The 21,166-nt window shown below is 43.8% G+C and overlaps 3 protein-coding genes across 5 annotated transcripts; all 3 read right to left on the bottom strand.

The window, feature by feature from the left end:
• Nucleotides 1-814: 814 nt before the first annotated feature.
• LOC126984585 (zinc finger protein 300-like) lies at nt 815-14,606 on the bottom strand. The gene is made up of 2 exons (XM_050838326.1): nt 13,059-14,606; nt 815-1,112 (listed from the first exon to the last, which is right to left on the bottom strand). The coding sequence occupies exon 1, from the start codon at nt 14,604-14,606 to the stop codon at nt 13,497-13,499; it is 1,110 nt and encodes a 369-aa protein (XP_050694283.1). The 3' UTR covers nt 815-1,112; nt 13,059-13,496.
• Nucleotides 1,528-3,275, bottom strand: LOC126984583 (zinc finger protein 83-like). The gene has a single exon (XM_050838321.1). The coding sequence runs from the start codon at nt 2,540-2,542 to the stop codon at nt 1,553-1,555; it is 990 nt and encodes a 329-aa protein (XP_050694278.1). The 5' UTR covers nt 2,543-3,275; the 3' UTR covers nt 1,528-1,552.
• LOC126984584 (gastrula zinc finger protein XlCGF46.1-like) lies at nt 3,312-17,078 on the bottom strand. Of its 3 annotated transcripts, none has more exons than XM_050838325.1 (2): nt 15,559-17,077; nt 3,312-3,525 (listed from the first exon to the last, which is right to left on the bottom strand). In XM_050838325.1, the coding sequence occupies exon 1, from the start codon at nt 17,075-17,077 to the stop codon at nt 15,968-15,970; it is 1,110 nt and encodes a 369-aa protein (XP_050694282.1). In that variant the 3' UTR covers nt 3,312-3,525; nt 15,559-15,967. The 3 variants fall into 3 exon arrangements, with proteins under 3 accessions (XP_050694282.1, XP_050694281.1, XP_050694280.1); XM_050838324.1 differs by lacking the exon at nt 3,312-3,525 and adding an exon at nt 13,991-14,713 and having other exon boundaries at nt 15,559-17,078; XM_050838323.1 differs by lacking the exon at nt 3,312-3,525 and adding an exon at nt 13,991-14,713 and having other exon boundaries at nt 15,517-17,077.
• Nucleotides 17,079-21,166: the final 4,088 nt, after the last annotated feature.

Genomic DNA, 21,166 nt, shown 5'->3' with positions numbered 1-21,166 from the left:
AACTGAGGTGAAGATAAACTACGCAGTAACTGAAAAATGGAGTAAGATTTCATTATTAAACTACAGACTTCAGCCTGCTGAGTGTGGTGTTATAGCTTCTTATTAGGTATTATGGAATGAAATCTTCTTAAAAGTAGTTGTCTTAGCAATGGTGAATATAGATAAAAAAATAAACTTCTATCATCAATATAGGCATTCCTTAACACTTATTATAAAATCTTAGTTATATGCGACAAGTGAAAGTTGATCCTTCACTCACTAGTTAAAGTAAAGGATAGAGGAAACTTGGTATATCCTTCTGATGGTGTTATTGATATTTGTAACACTTCAGAAAAAACGTAGAGAGAAAGAGTGTCAAGCAACAATTTAGGGCAGAGGGCTATTAGGAAGTTAGTTATTTCAGTGCTGGCTTATTGCAACCAAAAAAACATATTCTCCACCATAACTAATCACATGTATGACACAGACCCTCAGTAAAACCACCTGCGTCTGTTAGTTAAGGCAGTTGCTGAGACATATTTGCAGGTACGGTTGAAGTATGATGCTACACAGATAACTAATAAATCAGCAAGTAATGTTAAGGTAAGGAGCCGTCAGTTGTACACCAAACTCATTCATTTCAGTGTCCAATAAATACAAACCAAACCTACTTCCAATTTCTCTTGTTAAATTTAGGATGGATGATTTTATAATAGAGTACTTATAATTATGTACTTTACAATTAACTAATAAATCAGGTATTATTAGTTGTGCTATGAATATTTATTATCCACAAGATATAAAATCAGGGTTTAGGTTACGTGAAAAATGGCCGTTAATGCATGTACGTATATTTGTATTTCTAGTATGTAGCTCATCGCACTGAAAATACTTATTTTCGCGCATGAGTACTTGTTTTAATACAATTAAATATTAATTTGAAAAGTACTTGAAATGATAATAAAAATGTCTTGGTTTAAAAGCAAGAAAAAAGTTGTAGTACCTTAACAGATTGTGAAACAATTGATAAAAAACATTTAATAAAGCTACTGATACTAAGGGTTGGTGCGGCCATCCTGCCAGTCCTGGGCGTTGGCCAGCGCGGGCAAACTGGCTTCACTTTCCTGGGACACCTCACCCAGCTCGCGCCGTCTCCTCCTAATCCTACCCCCATGACGCTGACCCATAAAACCCTACGTAAACTTCAAAATTATGGCAAAAAAAAAAAGGTGGAAAAAAAATTAAATAAAAATCAGTACTTTCGGCGTATACCACACAGGGGTAACTTTGTCATTTTTTAAATGAAAATAAATCACTGTTATGACAACAGTAACACTAGATGACAGCAGTGCTTTGTCCTGCTGATGACTTGGGTAAGTCAGTGTTCAGTGCTGTGTTGATGACGACTCAGGAACACAACCAGATGGTGTTAAAAGGGATCTTATTTTTTTTGTCTCCCTACAAATTTTACTCATTTTTCAAAGGCAAAGAACAACTTCCTGGCTGCATTTCCCCATCAAGCTCAGCTGCTGCTAACACCCTGGTCACTATAACTACTGTGGGCAGACACACTTCAGAAGTGGATCCTCATGTGTTGGGCGATGTCACTCTTTGTCTTAAAGAGCTTTCCACAAACATCACACTTGAACTCTCTAAGGCCATAGTGTCTGAAGACATGTAGATCGAGTGCTGACTTTACACTGAATTTCTTCCCGCACTCTTCACACTCATAACTTTTTACACCAGTGTGTGTAAGGGTGTGTCTATTAAGGGCACCCTTCCGGCTGAATTTTTTCCCACATTCCTTACATTTATAGTTCTTCACACCGGTGTGTGTAAGGGTGTGTTTATCAAGGTGACCCTTCCGGCTAAATATTTTCCCACATTCCTTACATTCATAGTTCTTCACACCGGTGTGTGTAAGGGTGTGTTTATCAAGGTGACCCTTCCGGCTAAATATTTTCCCACATTCCTTACATTCATAGTTCTTCACACCGGTGTGTGTAAGGGTGTGTTTATCAAGGTGACCCTTCCGGCTAAATATTTTCCCACATTCCATACATTCATAGTTCTTCACACCAGTGTGTGTAAGGGTGTGTTTATCAAGGTGACCCTGCGGGCTAAATATTTTACCACATTCCATACATTCATAGTTCTTCACACCAGTGTGTGTAAGGGTGTGTTTATCAAGGTGACCCTTCCGGCTAAATATTTTCCCACATTCCATACATTCATAGTTCTTCACACCGGTGTGTGTAAGGGTGTGTTTATCAAGGTGACCCTTCCGGCTAAATATTTTCCCACATTCCATACATTCATAGTTCTTCACACCAGTGTGTGTAAGGGTGTGTTTATCAAGGTGACCCTGCGGGCTAAATATTTTACCACATTCCATACATTCATAGTTCTTCACACCAGTGTGTGTAAGGGTGTGTTTATCAAGGTGACCCTGCGGGCTAAATATTTTCCCACATTCCATACATTCATAGTTCTTCACACCAGTGTGTGTAAGGGTGTGTTTATCAAGGTGACCCTGCGGGCTAAATATTTTCCCACATTCCATACATTCATAGTTCTTCACACCAGTGTGTGTAAGGGTGTGTCTATTAAGGGTACCCTTCTGGATGAATTTTTTCCCACATTCCTTACATTCATAGTTCTTTACACCAGTGTGTGTAAGGGTGTGTGTATCAAGGTGACGCTTCCAGATAAATTTTTTCCCACATTCCTTACATTCATAGTTCTTCACACCAGTGTGTGTAAGGGTGTGTCTATTAAGGTCACTCTTCTGGATGAATTTTTTCCCACACTCCTTACATTCATAGTTCTTCACACCAGTGTGTGTAAGGGTGTGTATATCAAGGTAACCCTTCAGGCTGAATTTTTTCCCACATTCCTTACATTCATAGTTCTTCACACCAGTGTGTGTAAGGGTGTGTCTATCAAGGTGACTCTTCCGGCTGAATTTTCTCCCACATTCCTTACATTCATAGTTCTTCACACCAGTGTGTGTAAGGGTGTGTCTATCAAGGTGACTATTCCGGATGAATTTTCTCCCACATTCCTTACATTCATAGTTCTTCACACCAGTGTGTGTAAGGGTGTGTCTATCAAGGTGACTATTCCGGCTGAATTTTTTCCCACATTCCTTACATTCATAGTTCTTCACACCAGTGTGTGTAAGGGTGTGTGTATCAAGGGTACTCTTCAGGATGAATTTTTTCCCACATTCCTTACATTCATAGTTCTTCACACCAGTGTGTGTAAGGGTGTGATATCTGAGGCCTTCCTTTGAGGTGAATTCTTTTCCACACTCCAGACACACAAACTTCCTCTCTTCTTTGTTGCTGGAGTTGCCAGCAGCAAGTTGCTTCATCTGATGACCACTGACCCTCCTGCCTCCTGCAGCAGTCTGCTCCTGCTTGTCCTGGCCACTCATGCTGCTGTCCAGCCCTGCAGGGAGGCAGTCAGCTGGTCTTGGTTGGAAGTCTCTTTCGTCGTTGCTGATTTTGGAGCAGCCTTTGACTCAGCACTCATTCATAATAGCTGAAAAGAAAAAGAAGAGTTACAGGTGCTGCCCTTCACCCCCTCAGCACTCACTATGCTACTCCTTCCTGTTAACCCCTATTTATTACTCTCTGCCACCCTAATCGTCCACATCCTCCCCAAGGACTTCTCAACACTTTCCACAGGCTCTTACTTTGGTGGGCCGTGTCTCCCGTCCAGTTCCAGCAAGTGCTTCACCATCCAAGACTCACTCCAGAACACCTGTAGGCTATCCTAATTATCCATTCCTCTCTCCCACATCACTGTGCCATCTCTCTCTCTCTCTCATACATCCTGGAGTACAATACCAAAAGAGCACTGCACCGTCACCACTGCCCTGCCATCACACGTCTACACTTCTTATTCCCCTAATTCCTCCTCACACACACTCAAGCATTCCTCCATGGACTTAGATCCTTCCCTGAACAACCATTCACCCCCAAACTTCCATCGCTTCATTCCATTCCATTCATTCCTCGGTTTGGGTTTACTTGCCTACCAGTCAAGTGTACTTTTCCCTGCCACACTTGCAGCCACACCATGAACCTTTCTCCCCTGCACTCTTCTCTAATCTCTTTCTTCCATCTCCGCATGTTCCAATCCTTGTTTCTTGCCCCACGAACACCTCAAGCTTGCCCAGTCTACATGCCATTTTCTACCACCTGCTTTGTTTCCCATTACAGTCATAAACCTTCATGCCCCACAAGAAACCCTACCGCCACTATGGGCAGCACACACACACACACACACACACACGTCACAATGAGGTCGTGGAACTTCTTGGACTGAACCACACACATATTCAACTCAGGATATCATTCATTAACATATCAGTATTTACATTATGTACCAGCAATCAAAGAATTTCTTGGAACAGTTTAACTTGCTTGACCTGCGGCCCCTGGAATTCCTTGGGGTTTTCGTATCATCTGTATCATCAAGTTTCCTGGAGAATCCCTTGCTCGATACATGAATTTTTTTTGTGATGTCACCTTTTTCCATTTTCTTTGACCACATGCCCATGTTCCTAACATGTGGTGTCTTTTGTGCTCTGATGAGACCATGATGAAGCACTATTCCTGAGAGCTTGTCCATGCCTTTCAATTTCTGGATTTTCTTCAAGACATGTTTCTTAACCAAGTCATGGAGGCATACAAACGAGGGTAAAGGTCTCTACACTTAAGTTCATACTCTCACAAGATCACCTTTACCTCTCCTTCACTTCCCTTTCCCTATCAGGCTCAGCTGCTGCCAACACCCTGATCACTACAACTACTGTAGGCAGACACACTTCAGAAGTGGATCTTCATGTGCTGGGCAATGTCAACCTTTGCCTTAAAGAGCTTTCCACAAACATCACACTTGAACTCTCTAAGGCCATAGTGCCTGAAGACATGTTTGTTAAGGTCCGACTTCGCGCTGAATTTCTTCCCACACTCTTCACACTCATGATTTTTTACACCAGTGTGTATAAGGGTGTGTCTATGTAGGTAACTCTTCAGGGTGAATTTTTTCCCACATTCCTTACATTCATAGTTCTTTACACTAGTGTGTGTAAGGGTGTGTGCATTAAGGGAAACCTTCAGGGTGAATTTTTTCCCACATTCCTTACATTCATAGTTCTTCACACCAGTGTGTGTAAGGGTGTGTGCATCAAGGCGACTCTTCCGGCTAATTTTTTTCCCACATTCCTTACATTCATAGTTCTTCACACCAGTGTGTGTGAGTTTGTGTGTATCAAGGTCCCTCTTCTTGATGAATTTTTTCCCACATTTGTTACACTCATAATTCTTTACACCAGTGTGTGTAAGGGTGTGTGTATCAAGGTGACTCTTCTGGATGAATTTTTTCCCACATTCTTTACATTCATAGTTCTTCACACCAGTGTGTGTATGGGTGTGTGTATCAAGGTTACCCTTCTGTATGAATCTTTTTCCACATTCCTTACATTCATAGTTCTTCACACCAGTGTGTGTAAGGGTGTGTGTATCAAGGTTACACTTCTGAATGAATTTTTTCCCACATTCTTTACATTCATAGTTCTTTACACCAGTGTGTGTAAGGGTGTGTGTATCAAGGACACTCTTCAAGCTGAATTTTTTCCCACATTCCTTACATTCATAGTTCTTCACAGCAGTGTGTGTAAGGGTGTGATATCTGAGGCCTTCCCTTGAGGTGAATTCTTTTCCACACTCCAGACACACAAACTTCCTCTCTCCTTTGTTACTGGAGTTGCCGGTAAATTTGTAGCACTTCACCAGTCTCGCATTTCCGAACGAAACTAGTTTTTTTCGGTAGTTTTCGGCCTGTTTTGAATGAATATGCGTGTCATTTCTATCGCAAATCACGTGTTTTTTTTTACCCCCCCCCCCCTTCCAACCAAGAGACTAATGATTTGCGATAAAAAATTTAGAGCACATTCATTCAAAACAGACCGAAATCTACCAGAAAAAACTAGTTTCGTCCACACAGGTGCATTTAAACTAAACATAACCCTAACATAACCTAACCTAACCTAACCTAAAACTAACCTAACCTAAAACTAACCTAACCTAACACTAACCTAACACTAACCTAACCTAACACTAACCTAACCTAACCTAAAACTAACCTAACCTAACCTAACCTAACCTAACCTGGTAAATTTGTAGCACTTCACCAGTCTCTAGAGCGGTCGTGTGTCACGTCCTGGCCTTGACCGCCCTCCCTCCCTCCCTCCGTTATAAATGATTTCCGAGGGGTGTTTATGGGGATGAATTTACTCAGAATGCGGAGCTCTTTCTAATGGTCAGGGTAAGAAAAGCCATCTCTAGACTGGTGTACTCCTACAATAATACCGAGTTGCCAGCAGCAAGTTGCTTCATCTGATAACCACTGACCCTCCTGCCTCCTACAACAGTCTGCTCCTGGTTGTCCTGGCCACTCATGCTGCTGTCCAGCCCTGCAGCCTCCTGCTGTCCAGCCCTGCAGCCTCCTGCCACCACACCTGCTGTCCAGCCCTGCAGCCTCCTGCCAGCACACCTGCTGTCTAGCCCTGCAACCTCCTGCCAGCACACCTGCTGCGGGAAGGCGGGTTCGGTTCACTTTTTTGTCAGGGCGGACAGTGGATCAGCTGAGGTCAACAAAATGGTTACTGACCTCAGCATCCCCTCCGGCGGCCCTTACATTTGTCATTCGCCAGAGGCAGCAATCACAGATGAGGGAAACTTTCGGTAGAAGATAAGAAGGTGCAGCAGAGGCGACACTGGCCAGTGCTGCTGTTGTTGGGCGCGGCGATCTGGTCGCCCACGTGAGCCCTGCTGGTGCCGCCCTGTGAGGGCCTCACAGGCGCGTCAGGTGACCCAACTTCCTGAGGAAGGCGCCGGTGGCTGCTGCTTCTTGCCGCCTGCCAAGGCGGCCACCACGTCCAGGGAGGGAGTTGGCGGCGTGGCGGCACTCACTGGGCGGGGCAGGAAGTTAAATGGCCTCCTCGGCGGCCCTGCTGGCTGCTGCAGCAGAGGGTGGAGGCCAGGCGAGCAGCGAGAGTGGTGGTGGTGTTGTCCAGACAGGGCGGAGCGGAGGTGCGTCAGGCTTCTTCTTCTTCTTTTGACCTGTAACGCTTTGTATGATTGTATCGCTTCCAATGATTATATAATATAGCATATAATCCTTGATCGCTTCCTAGTTCCTTCTTCTCCACACTTGTATACTTCACAACATAGTTACTTCACAGTGCGCACTACACACTTCATCCTGAACGTAGGTGTTTTTCTGTCCTTTTCTTTCCCCGATTTTTGCTTTTCTATGTCCTTTTGCAATTTTCCACTACTTTTCACTCCACATTCACTGCTCAGTTCTTTTTCCCAACAACACGCCAGGATTTTTTTTTTTTGTGTGTGTGTGTGTAAGGTATTAATTTCGCTGCTTCCTCCTTACTGACATTTTTTAGTCAGGACGGGGGATGTCCTGTTTCCTAGCTCAGCCTTCTGCATTTTTTTACCTGTTCCTCTTTGTATCGCTCCGCTAGGTCCTCCTTCTCAACACTTCCATACTTCACACGCACTTACTTATACTTCACGGCTGCGGGGAGGAGCTGGGTACAGGCCTTGTTACATGCAGGGGCAGGCGGTACCAAGGAGACTGTGTCGATCGATCTGCGTGTGAGCCGGGCTGGGAGGTGAATGGGAGGAGGATGGCAAGGAACGGAGGGGGAATGGATCAGCGTTACCAGATTATTGTACTCAGAACATCGTATTTTCCTGTTTCTTACCCACAACAATTGCAGAAAAACATCGATAATTAACCATCTGAACTCTAATTGTACATGTATATCGTTATCAGTGTAGGCTCGGCAGTTTTGGGCCTCAAGCAGACGAAAAAATTATGCCTAGTACGACAACCTGGTAACGCTGGTCAATGGATGCTGCTGCCAGGGTTGCGCTGCCAGCCGGATCAAATTGTTGTACCGCAATGGTGATTGATTGATTGATTGATAGTTTATTGTTGCAGGTAAACAACAAGGGAGAAGGGAGGAACATGCCATCCCAACCCCCAGGCAGGACAGAGTGTGATTATACAACTATTAATACATGTGTAGGTAGCACCATGAAACTAAAGATACAATGGTAGGAAGGAAAGCACAACAAGGGAGGGGGCGGTACCTCCCCCTGGACAATAAGACAATAAAATGTGGGGACGGAGAACATTGCCCAAGCACTAGATGGGAATGAATACAGAGATAGAGTAATACTAGTCCTTAAAGTAAAATACTGCAGAGATCACAGCCTTGTATAGCACGGCAGTAGTTCAGGCTGCCACACACGGCATCACCACCTTGGTGCAAACTGAGGGTGTTCTTTGAGGATAGCAGGGAGGACATCATGGTTCAGGAGCCAACAAATTGTCTGGGGCAGGTCAAGGCAGTCCCGTGGCTTAAACTTAGCAATGAGAGGGCATTCCATGACATAGTGATGCAGTGTGTGGCCCCTCGGCCTGGCACAGAGCGTGCGGCAGACACCAGGGGAGTTACTAACCTCCCAGTAGTACCTATAGCCAACAAATTGTCTGGGGCAGGTCAAGGCAGTCCCGTGGCTTAAACTTAGCAATGAGAGGGCATTCCATGACATAGTGATGCAGTGTGTGGCCCCTCGGCCTGGCACAGAGCGTGCGGCAGACATCAGGGGAGTTACTAACATCCCAGTAGTACCTATAGCCAACAAATTGTCTGGGGCAGGTCAAGGCAGTCCCGTGGCTTAAACGTAGCAATGAGAGGGCATTCCATGACATAGTGATGCAGTGTGTGGCCCCTCGGCCTGGCACAGAGCGTGCGGCAGACATCAGGGGAGTTACTAACCTCCCAGTAGTACCTATAGCCTAGCCTAAGGCGCATGGCTACCACATCCTGAGGGGCACTGTGTCGCCCATAGGGGTAAACACAGCGCTGGGAGACACTAACATAGTGGAGGCTGCTGGCGCTGCCATTGTCACAGCGGTGTCTGAGTTGGGTAGCAATGCTATCACGTGAATAATGGTAAAATTATGGAATTTACCAATAAATTATGGCAGATTCTATGTATGAATTATGGCAGTAATATGACAACGCGATTAACTCAATTTCTTAAAGCAAACTGTTAGAATTATTCCATTTCTAGTGTTCATGACCCTACCTTAATTGCCCCCCCTGACCCACCCCTGGCCACGTACTCTTGTTCCCCTCGACCCACCCTCACCTGACCTCGCCCATTGGCCTTAAATTGTCTCACCTCGGGCCTGACTCACTACTTAGAAACCTTTTTAAGACTCCTTTCGGTATAGATTTGGAAATACAGTACATTCCCCCAAAAAATATGGCAGATGGCAGACAAGTGTATGGTAGATGGCAAACACGTACCAAATTAGGGCAGAATTCCATAATTATGGCAGATAGTGCTGGGACTGAATCCTGAAGCAAATGAGAGATGTGGTGTGAAAGAAATAGGGAATAGGATGATTTTTATTTATTTATTTATTTTTTTTTTCGTTGGGGATCGATATACCCCAATGGAGGAAGGGTTGTAATGGATACTGCTAGTTTTGTTTTTATTTTTACAGGTTGTGCCCAAGAGCAAGCAAAAGGGATATACTTACACTTGTGACGCACCATATTTTCATAACAAAAAATAAATAATATTGTTGCGCTGCCATGGATCGATGCTTCCCCCGGGGTCTATGGGCCATATTTTTAAACATTTCCGCGCCCAAGGACACATAATTTACTAGTCTTTCGATCGTGGGAGTTTAGGGCATTTCCAGGGGTACTTTTATGACTAGTGGTATAGCTATTCTGAGCTTTCTTCTGTACCGCGAACCTAAAAGAACACTCATTAGAACTCGATTAACCTCCTTTTTGGCAATTGGAAATATAGTTGGTATGAGGGGCGGGAGCATCTGACAATACCAATTAACCTATACATGGGCCTCTGGAAGGGAGCGAGCAGGGGGCGGGGACCATGACCCCGCCCCCCTGCTCCGGCATAGGCCCATATACCCCGGGGGAAGCTTCCACGTTAATATCAACACTTACAATAATAGCTCAGTGTTATATACGTAACTCTTCCTCTTGATGACTATCTGAAGGCGACGGGCACAATGAAATACAACAACAAAAAGTTATAGTATTCTAGAAAAGAAGATTGATTGAAAGAGTGAGTTTGATAGGGTCTGGCATCTTAGATAAAGCCCTAAAAAGATTATCCTTCTCTCTAAAGTAAGATTACATGCATTTTCTCTTTCACTTTGCTTACTGTCCTCTCTATTATTATTATTATTATTATTATTATTATTATTATTATTACTATGCCTTATTTGATAGTTTATTGTAAGAAGAAGAAAAGAAAGATTGAAAAAGAAGAGTTAAAGAACGAGAACATATTGACATTGAGTGATCTGAGTCTAGCTTAATATTGCACTGCTCTCCTTTTTACTTGCAAATTTCCTGATTAGATAGTTAGTAGATAAAGAAAGTATTGTACGGTATTACATTGCTGACCCAGAGTTTGTACATAGGATAGAAACGAGTTTTTACACTTTCTTTTTTTGCGCGGCTATTTTCATTTTGATATGAGGACCTTTAAACAATCTAATTCAGTTATTCCTTGCCTTGATCGAACATAATTTGAAGGAAAAAGAAAAGTTATATTTCAAGGGTAACTCGCCTAGCCGCGCCCCTTAAAGCGGGGAGTAGCCTATGTCGAGTCTAATTCTGATGTACCATTTTTCCTCAATTATGTATATCTTATCGTCACCACGTACTACACTACAACCTCAGTATCCTATCATTATCCTTCCCCCTTCACTACATTAGTATCACTACCAGTATCGCGTCACTATCTCCTTCACCACTTTAATTACAGTCATCATCATTATCGTCACCACCACCATGTTTATGTTTATAGCCTACTGCCACTATCCTATGTCCTTGATTGTTACTCCCACTATCTTACAACAAGTTCCTACTCACACTATCCTATCACCACGTAGCCTACCATCACGGCTAACGTCCAGTTTGGACACTGTTGTAAAGTCTGAGATTTGTTTCATGAATAAAACTATACGAAGAGAATGGGCCTACCTTTACTAGCCTAATACATTACTTACCTCGTCCATATTGGTCGCCGATTTCCTCGGTGTTTCTTGGTCTTTTAAGAAGAGAAGCAAGCTGTAGTACCACAGTTGAGGAGAATAGACTTCGTCAGCACTGGCACCAAGATCTTTAGACTCAGATATCTTCTTCATTTCTTTCCGGAAGACACTTCTCATATTGTTTATTCTTTTCTTGACAGTTTCAATGGTAGCATCACTGTCTCTCTCCTTTAATTTTTCTAACAATAGTTCGTATGCTTCATTTTTCTTTTGCTTATTTACATAATCTCTGCTTTTTATCTTCCATAGACACTCCTTTTCTCTATATAAATCTATAAAATTGGCCCAAAATTGCTTGTCTGCGGATGATGTATTCATCTTCCTTCAGCCGTGTCGCGGACGCAACTGACGCCTAATCTTACGATCACCACACTAACGGTGCGATCTGGTCTGATCAGACCGGGTCGGACGATCTGAAAACCAAACACTGCTAGGTCGCCATCCGACCTGCCGTCAGACCTCCGGACAGACCAAAATCAGGCCATCCACGATCCAATCTGATCGCATCCAACCAGATCTGTCCGACCAGATCGCATCGTGGATGGGGGCCTTAACTCAATTTCTTAAAGCAATTTAAAGATTTTATAATAGAGTACAGTAAAACCCCCATTATCCGAAATGGAAGGGGGGAAGCCTCTTTCGGATAAGCCGATTTTTCGGATAATCCGGATTTATGGCCGCCATTTTGTGAGGTCGAAGCACAGGTAGAACGCGATGCGACTGCCCAGTGTGAAGTGTGTGACGCGACTGCCGCGGCCGCCGACTGACGATGTAAACAATGAAACCAAACAAACACACGCTACGCTAAACAAAGTAGTACCTACGCTTAAAACATGTGATGTAAATGTTTTATTGTATGTTTGTCTGTGTGTCTCCTTGTCTGGACCAGTGTATGTTGATACTTGTGAGCGTTGCAGATCTGAATTGTGAATGTTGCAGAGTGCGATTGTGAATGGTTGTGCAAGCTTGCAAGTGTGACCTTGATGCATCGTGCAGGTGGAGACACAGTATGATGACTCATATTATCGCGCGACTCGTATGTTGGAAGGGGAATGTGGCATGGAGTGGAGAGGGGAGTCGTGTTTGTGTCGTTGTCTTGAGAGTACGGTGTGAGAGTAGTCGTGCAGTAGTTTGTTCGTTCGCCGCACCTACGTCCTTGCTGGGGCGAAGGTGCGGACGTGGTGTTGTTGAGAGTTTGTTTAATGTTTTTTGTCTAATACATTGATATATTCGTTACAAGCTATTTCGGCAATACGTATTAGAAAGCATATTCATTTTAACTGTTCTTATCAATTTTAAATGTGTTAATATAGTACATATGTAGTTACTTTTATTTATTTTTGATGTTTTATAACGTTTTCGTATAGAAAAAAAAATAAATTTTAATTGCATTATCCAGATCAATTTCGGATAATCCGGTTTTTCGGATAATCCGCTTTCGGATAATCGGGGTTTTACTGTACTTATAATTATGTACTTTACAATTAACTAATAAATCAGGTATTATTAGTTGTGCTATGAATATTTATTATCCACAAAAGATATAAAATCAGGGTTTAGGTTGTGAAAAATGGCCGTTAATGCATGTACGTATATTTGTATTTCTAGTATGTAGCTCATCGCACTGAAAATACTTATTTTCGCGCATGAGTACTTGTTTTAATACAATTAAATATTAATTTGAAAAGTACTTGAAATGATAATAAAAATGTCTTGGTTTAAAAGCAAGAAAAAAGTTGTAGTACCTTAACAGATAGCAAAACAACTGATAAAAACATTTAATAAAGCTACTGATACTAAGGGTTGGCGCGGCCATCCTGCCAGTCCTGGGCGTTGGCCAGTGCGGGCAAACTGGCTTCACTTTCCTGGGACACCTCACCCAGCTCGCGCCGTCTCCTCCTAATCCTACCCCCATGACGCTGACCCATAAAACCCTACGTAAACTTCAAAATTATGGCAATAAAAAAGGCGGAAAAATAAATAAATAAAAATCAGTACTTTCGGCGTATACCACACAGGGGTAACTTTGTCATTTTTTAAATGAAAATAAATCATTGTTATGACAACAGTAACACTAGATGACAGCAGTGCTTTGTCCTGCTGATGACTTGGGTAAGTCAGTGTTCAGTGCTGTGTTGATGACGACTCAGGAACACAACCAGATGGTGTTAAAAGGGATCTTATTTTTTTTGTCTCCCTACAAATTTTACTCATTTTTCAAAGGCAAAGAACAACCTCCTGGCTGCATTTCCCCATCAAGCTCAGCTGCTGCTAACACCCTGGTCACTATAACTACTGTGGGCAGACACACTTCAGAAGTGGATCCTCATGTGTTGGGCGATGTCACTCTTTGTCTTAAAGAGCTTTCCACAAACATCACACTTGAACTCTCTAAGGCCATAGTGCCTGAAGACATGTAGATCGAGTGCCGCCTTTACACTGAATTTCTTCCCGCACTCTTCACACTCATGACTCTTTACACCAGTGTGTATAAGGCTGTGTCTATTAAGGGTACCCTTCCGGCTGAATTTTTTCCCACATTCCTTACATTTATAGTTCTTCACACCGGTGTGTGTAAGGGTGTGTCTATCAAGGTGACCCTTCCGGCTAAATATTTTCCCACATTCCATACATTCATAGTTTTTCACACCAGTGTGTGTAAGGGTGTGTCTATTAAGGGTACCCTTCTGGATGAATTTTTTCCCACATTCCATACATTCATAGTTCTTCACACCGGTGTGTGTAAGGGTGTGTATATCAAGGGGACGCTTCCAGATAAATTTTTTCCCACATTCCTTACATTCATAGTTCTTTACACCAGTGTGTGTAAGGGTGTGTTTATCAAGGTGACCCTTCTGGATGAATTTTTTCCCACATTCCTTACATTCATAGTTCTTCACACCAGTGTGTGTAAGGGTGTGTGTATCAAGGTGACTCTTCAGGCTGAATTTTTTCCCACATTCCTTACATTCATAGTTCTTCACACCAGTGTGTGTAAGGGTGTGTGTATCAAGGTGACTCTTCCGGCTAAGTTTTTTCCCACATTCCTTACATTCATAGTTCTTCACACCAGTGTGTGTAAGGGTGTGTCTATCAAGGTGACTCTTCCGGCTAAGTTTTTTCCCACATTCCTTACATTCATAGTTCTTCACACCAGTGTGTGTAAGGGTGTGTCTATCAAGGTGACTATTCCGGCTGAATTTTCTCCCACATTCCTTACATTCATAGTTCTTCACACCAGTGTGTGTAAGGGTGTGATATCTGAGGCCTTCCCTTGAGGTGAATTCTTTTCCACACTCCAGACACACAAACTTCCTCTCTCCTTTGTTGCTGGAGTTGCCAGCAGCAAGTTGCTTCATCTGATGACCACTGACCCTCCTGCCTCCTGCAGCAGTCTGCTCCTGCTTGTCCTGGCCACTCATGCTGCTGTCCAGCCCTGCAGGGAGTCAGTCAGCTGGTCTTGGTTGGAAGTCTCTTTCGTCGTTGCTGATTTTGGAGCAGCCTTTGACTCAGCACTCATTCATAATAGCTGAAAAGAAAAAGAAGAGTTACAGGTGCTGCCCTTCACCCCCTCAGCACTCACTATGCTACTCCTTCCTGTTAACCCCTATTTATTACTCTCTGCCACCCTAATCGTCCACATCCTCCCCAAGGACTTCTCAACACTTTCCACAGGCTCTTACTTTGGTGGGCCGTGTCTCCCGTCCAGTCCCAGCAAGTGCTTCACCATCCAAGACTCACTCCAGAACACCTGTAGGCTATCCTAATTATCCATTCCTCTCTCCCACATCACTGTGCCATCTCTCTCTCTCTCTCATACATCCTGGAGTACAATACCAAAAGAGCACTGCACCGTCACCACTGCCCTGCCATCACACGTCTACACTTCTTATTCCCCTAATTCCTCCTCACACACACTCAAGCATTCCTCCATGGACTTAGATCCTTCCCTGAACAACCATTCACCCCCAAACTTCCATCGCTTGATTCCATTCCATTCATTCCTCGGTTTGGGTTTACTTGCCTACCAGTCAAGTGTACTTTTCCCTGCCACACTTGCAGCCACACCACGAACCTTTCTCCCCTGCACTCTTCTCTAATCTCTTTCTTCCATCTACGCACGTTCCAATCCTTGTTTCTTGCCCCACGAACACCTCAAGCTTGCCCAGTCTACATGCCATTTTCTACCACCTGCCCCTACCGCCACTATGGGCAGCACACACACACACACACACACACACACACACGTCACAATGAGGTCGTGGAACTTCTTGGACTGAACCACACACATATTCAACTCAGGATATCATTCATTAACATATCAGTATTTACATTATGTACCAGCAATCAAAGAATTTCTTGGAACAGTTTAACCTGCTTGAGCTGCGGCCCCTGGAATTCCTTGGGGTTTTCGTATCATCTGTATCATCAAGTTTCCTGGAGAATCCCTTGCTCGATACATGAATTTTTTTTGTGATGTCACCTTTTTCCATTTTCTTTGACCACATGCCCATGTTCCTAACATGTGGTGTCTTTTGTGCTCTGATGAGACCATGATGAAGCACTATTCCTGAGAGCTTGTCCATGCCTTTCAATTTCTGGATTTTCTTCAAGACATGTTTCTTAACCAAGTCATGGAGGCATACAAACGAGGGTGAAGGTCTCTACACTTAAGTTCATACTCTCACAAGATCACCTTTACCTCTCCTTCACTTCCCTTTCCCTATCAGGCTCAGCTGCTGCCAACACCCTGATCACTACAACTACTGTAGGCAGACACACTTCAGAAGTGGATCTTCATGTGCTGGGCAATGTCAACCTTTGCCTTAAAGAGCTTTCCACAAACATCACACTTGAACTCTCTAAGGCCATAGTGCCTGAAGACATGTTTGTTAAGGTCCGACTTCGCGCTGAATTTCTTCCCGCACTCTTCACACTCATGATTTTTTACACCAGTGTGTATAAGGGTGTGTCTATGTAGGTAACTCTTCAGGGTGAATTTTTTCCCACATTCCTTACATTCATAGTTCTTTACACTAGTGTGTGTAAGGGTGTGTGCATTAAGGGAAACCTTCAGGGTGAATTTTTTCCCACATTCCTTACATTCATAGTTCTTCACACCAGTGTGTGTAAGGGTGTGTGCATCAAGGCGACTCTTCCGGCTAATTTTTTTCCCACATTCCTTACATTCATAGTTCTTCACACCAGTGTGTGTGAGTTTGTGTGTATCAAGGTCCCTCTTCTTGATGAATTTTTTCCCACATTCGTTACACTCATAATTCTTTACACCAGTGTGTGTAAGGGTGTGTGTATCAAGGGTACCCTTCAAGATGAATTTTTTCCCACATTCATTACACTCATAATTCTTTACACCAGTGTGTGTAAGGGTGTGTGTATCAAGGTGACTCTTCTGGATGAATTTTTTCCCACATTCTTTACATTCATAGTTCTTCACACCAGTGTGTGTATGGGTGTGTGTATCAAGGTTACCCTTCTGTATGAATCTTTTTCCACATTCCTTACATTCATAGTTCTTCACACCAGTGTGTGTAAGGGTGTGTGTATCAAGGTTACACTTCTGAATGAATTTTTTCCCACATTCTTTACATTCATAGTTCTTTACACCAGTGTGTGTAAGGGTGTGTGTATCAAGGACACTCTTCAAGCTGAATTTTTTCCCACATTCCTTACATTCATAGTTCTTCACAGCAGTGTGTGTAAGGGTGTGATATCTGAGGCCTTCCCTTGAGGTGAATTCTTTTCCACACTCCAGACACACAAACTTCCTCTCTCCTTTGTTACTGGAGTTGCCAGCAGCAAGTTGCTTCATCTGATAACCACTGACCCTCCTGCCTCCTACAACAGTCTGCTCCTGGTTGTCCTGGCCACTCATGCTGCTGTCCAGCCCTGCAGCCTCCTGCTGTCCAGCCCTGCAGCCTCCTGCCACCACACCTGCTGTCCAGCCCTGCAGCCTCCTGCCAGCACACCTGCTGTCTAGCCCTGCAGCCTCCTGCCAGCACACCTGCTGTCTAGCCCTGCAGCCTCCTGCCAGCACACCTGCTGCGGGAAGGCGGGTTCGGTTCACTTTTTTGTCAGGGCGGACAGTGGATCAGCTGAGGTCAACAAAATGGTTACTGACCTCAGCATCCCCTCGGGCGGCCCTTACATTTGTCATTCGCCAGAGGCAGCAATCACAGATGAGGGAAACTTTCGGTAGAAGATAAGAAGGTGCAGCAGAGGCGACACTGGCCAGTGCTGCTGTTGTTGGGCGCGGCGATCTGGTCGCCCACGTGAGCCCTGCTGGTGCCGCCCTGTGAGGGCCTCACAGGCGCGTCAGGTGACCCAACTTCCTGAGGAAGGCGCCGGTGGCTGCTGCTTCTTGCCGCCTGCCAAGGCGGCCACCACGTCCAGGGAGGGAGTTGGCGGCGTGGCGGCACTCACTGGGCGGGGCAGGAAGAGTTAAATGGCCTCCTCGGCGGCCCTGCTGGCTGCTGCAGCAGAGGGTGGAGGCCAGGCGAGCAGCGAGCGGTGGTGGTGTTGTCCAGACAGGGCGGAGGTGCGTCAGGCTTCTTCTTCTTCTTTTGACCTGTAACGCTTTGTATGATTGTATCGCTTCCAATGATTATATAATATAGCATATAATCCTTGATCGCTTCCTAGTTCCTCCTTCTCCACACTTGTATACTTCACAACATAGTTACTTCACAGTGCGCACTACACACTTCATCCTGAACGTAGGTGTTTTTCTGTCCTTTTCTTTCCCCGATTTTTGCTTTTCTATGTCCTTTTGCAATTTTCCACTACTTTTCACTCCACATTCACTGCTCAGTTCTTTTTCCCAACAACACGCCAGGATTTTTTTTTTTTTTTTTTTTTTTTTTTTGTGTGTGTGTGTGTGTGTAAGGTATTAATTTCGCTGCTTCCTCCTTACTGACATTTTTTAGTCAGGACGGGGGATGTCCTGTTTCCTAGCTCAGCCTTCTTCATTTTTTTACCTGTTCCTCTTTGTATCGCTCCGCTAGGTCCTCCTTCTCAACACTTCCATACTTCACACGCACTTACTTATACTTCACGGCTGCGGGGAGGAGCTGGGTACAGGCCTTGTTACATGCAGGGGCAGGCGGTACCAAGGAGACTGTGTCGATCGATCTGCGTGTGAGCCGGGCTGGGACGTGAATGGGAGGAGGATGGCAAGGAACGGAGGAGGAATGGATCAGCGTTACCAGATTATCGTACTCAGAACATCGTATTTTCCTGTTTCTGACCCACAACAATTGCAGAAAAACATCGATAATTAACCATCTGAACTCTAATTGTACATGTATATCGTTATCAGTGTAGGCTCGGCAGTTTTGGGCCTCAAGCAGACGAAAAAGTTATGCCTAGTACGACAACCTGGTAACGCTGGTCAATGGATGCTGCTGCCAGGGTTGCGCTGCCAGCCGGATCAAATTGTTGTACCGCAATGGTAAAATTATGGAATTTGCCTATAAATTATGGCAGATTCTATGTATGAATTATGGCAGTAATATGGCAACGCGATTAACTCAATTTCTTAAAGCAAACTGTTAGAATTATTCCATTTCTATTGTTCATGACCCTACCTTGCCCGGCGACCACACCTTGCCCCCCCTGACCCACCAAGGTATGCAGCGGTGGAAGCATTGAGGGGTGATATGGGGTGGAGTACCTTTAGGGAAAGATTTAGGAAGGCTACCCTTAGATACAAAGTCAGACTGGAACGAATGGATGACGCGAGATTGGCACGGAAGGTCTACTTGTGGATCGAGTGTGCATGAGAGCAAATGAGTCTAGAAGTAGTATGACAAGGCTTCTGCACCATAAACATGAAAAAAACTCATTAGAACCCAACTAATTCTTAGTGGCCTTTGGAAACAATTGATGGATTAAAAACTGCATGAGAATGGTTGGTGACAGTGGTATGCGAGTCAGGTGGGTGCCCCGGGTTCTATGGGCCATATTTTTAAACATTTCCGCGCCCAAGGACAATTTCTCCAAAAAAATAATGTGATATTCTGATTCTACGGACAAAAATACATAGAAAAATCTATATTAAAATAACTTTTAGCGCTGTACGCCAAACGGAAAAGACCCGGCTTCTGCACCATAAACATGAAAAAAACTCATTAGAACCCAAATAATTCTTAGTGGCCTTTGGAATTAATTGATGGATTAAAAACTGCATGAGAATGGTTGGTGACAGTGGTATGCGAGTCAGGTGGGTCCCCCGGGTTCTATGGGCCATATTTTTAAACATTTCCGCGCCCAAGGACACATAATTTACTAGTCTTTCGATCGTGGGAGTTTAGGGCATTTCCAGGGGTACTTTATGACCCTGAGCTTTCTTCTGTACCGCGAACCTAAAAGAACACTCATTAGAACTCGATTAACCTCCTTTTTGGCAATTGGAAATATAGTTGGTATGAGGGGCGGGAGCATCTGACAATACCAATTAACCTATATATGGGCCTCTGGAAGGGAGCGAGCAGGGGGCGGGGACCATATGACCCCGCCCCTCTGCTCCGGCATAGGCCCATAGACCCCGGGGGAAGCTTTCACATTAATATCAACACTTACAATAATAGCTCAGTGTTATATACGTAAATCTTCCTCTTGATGACTATCTGAAGGCGACGGGCACAATGAAATACAACAACAAAAAGTTATAGTATTCTAGAAAAGAAGATTGATTGAAAGAGTGAGTTTGATAGGGTCTGGCATCTTAGATAAAGCCCTAAAAAGATTATCCTTCTCTCTAAAGTAAGATTATATGCATTTTCTCTTTCACTTTGCTTACTGTCCTCTCTCTTCTTCTTCTTCTTCTTCTTCTTCTTATTATTATTATTATTATTATTATTATTACTATGCCTTATTTGATAGTTTATTGTAAGAAGAAGAAAAGAAGAAAAGAAAGAGTGAAAAGAAGAGTTAAAGGACGAGAATTAACATTGACATTGAGTGATCTGAGTCTAGCTTAATATTGCACTACTCTCCTTTTAACTTGCAAATTTCCTGATTATGACCAGCTTAAAATTTGTTAAGAGCAATATGATTCCTTGAATGGTTCTGTACGTCATCCGCACGTACGTTTTTCACCCATATCGATTGATTGATTGATAGTTTATAGGGATAGGATCGAGGAACATGCCATCCCAACCCCCAGGCAGGACAGTGATTATACAACTATTAATACCATGAAACTAAAAAGATATACAATGGTAGGAAGGAAAGCACAAGGGAGGTATGGGCTTATTTATATATTAGCCCAAGGACGTAGAGGAGGGCAGACACGGCTCTCGTAGTGATTGATTAATTGATACTTTATTGTTGCAAGTATACAGCAAGGGAGCAGGGAGGAACGTATGCCGTCCCAACCCCCATGGACAGGCTCTACATGGAGGCAACACCTTCTTCTTCTTCTTCAGCACCATGAAACGAAAAAGGCACAATGGCAGAATGCTAAATTGTCGTACTCAGCCTTATATTTGCCGATTTCCCACCCAAACTGTCTCCACCTATAAGACTGGCTTCCTGTATACTTAACGCTAGAATGGTCAATTATTGGTGTTTTTTGGCAATAGTTATGGATCAGAAACTGGTAAATACGATATACTGAGTACAGCGATCTGGCTACGATGATTACCAGAGGAGGCTGTGTTGTAGGAATCAGCTCGCAACCGCAAAATAGCTCGCAGAGAGTGGTTCAGCTTGCTTATTTGTTCAATATTTCACCCACCGCTATCGTTTACTTGTCCTGCTTCGGCTCCAATACACGGCAAAAACCTCAGAGCAACACTTTTAGTCAAGATAAGGCTGTATGACAAACGAACAGGGCAGATTCAAGAAAGCATTACCCCACGTTGATGTTCAGTCAGTTCTTGCTTGTTTGGTCCGTTGGTCTGGCCTGTTGTTTTCTTAGGGGAAATAATAACCATCACAAAGAACACAGGTGGACAAAACC

The sequence above is a fragment of the Eriocheir sinensis genome, chromosome 57, assembly GCF_024679095.1.
Source record: "Eriocheir sinensis breed Jianghai 21 chromosome 57, ASM2467909v1, whole genome shotgun sequence".
In the NCBI taxonomy this organism is placed as follows: Eukaryota; Metazoa; Arthropoda; class Malacostraca; order Decapoda; family Varunidae; genus Eriocheir; species Eriocheir sinensis.
The sequence above is the reverse complement of the archived record's forward strand: the minus strand, read 5'-3'. Positions and strand labels throughout refer to the sequence as shown.

Bases quoted from the DNA above. Each gene is read 5' to 3' on its own strand.
- LOC126984583 (XM_050838321.1), bottom strand. From the start codon at position 2,542: ATGGAATGTGGGAAAATATTTAGCCCGCAGGGTCACCTTGATAAACAC.
- LOC126984585 (XM_050838326.1), bottom strand. From the start codon at position 14,606: ATGAGTGGCCAGGACAAGCAGGAGCAGACTGCTGCAGGAGGCAGGAGG.
- LOC126984584 (XM_050838324.1), bottom strand. From the start codon at position 17,077: ATGAGTGGCCAGGACAACCAGGAGCAGACTGTTGTAGGAGGCAGGAGG.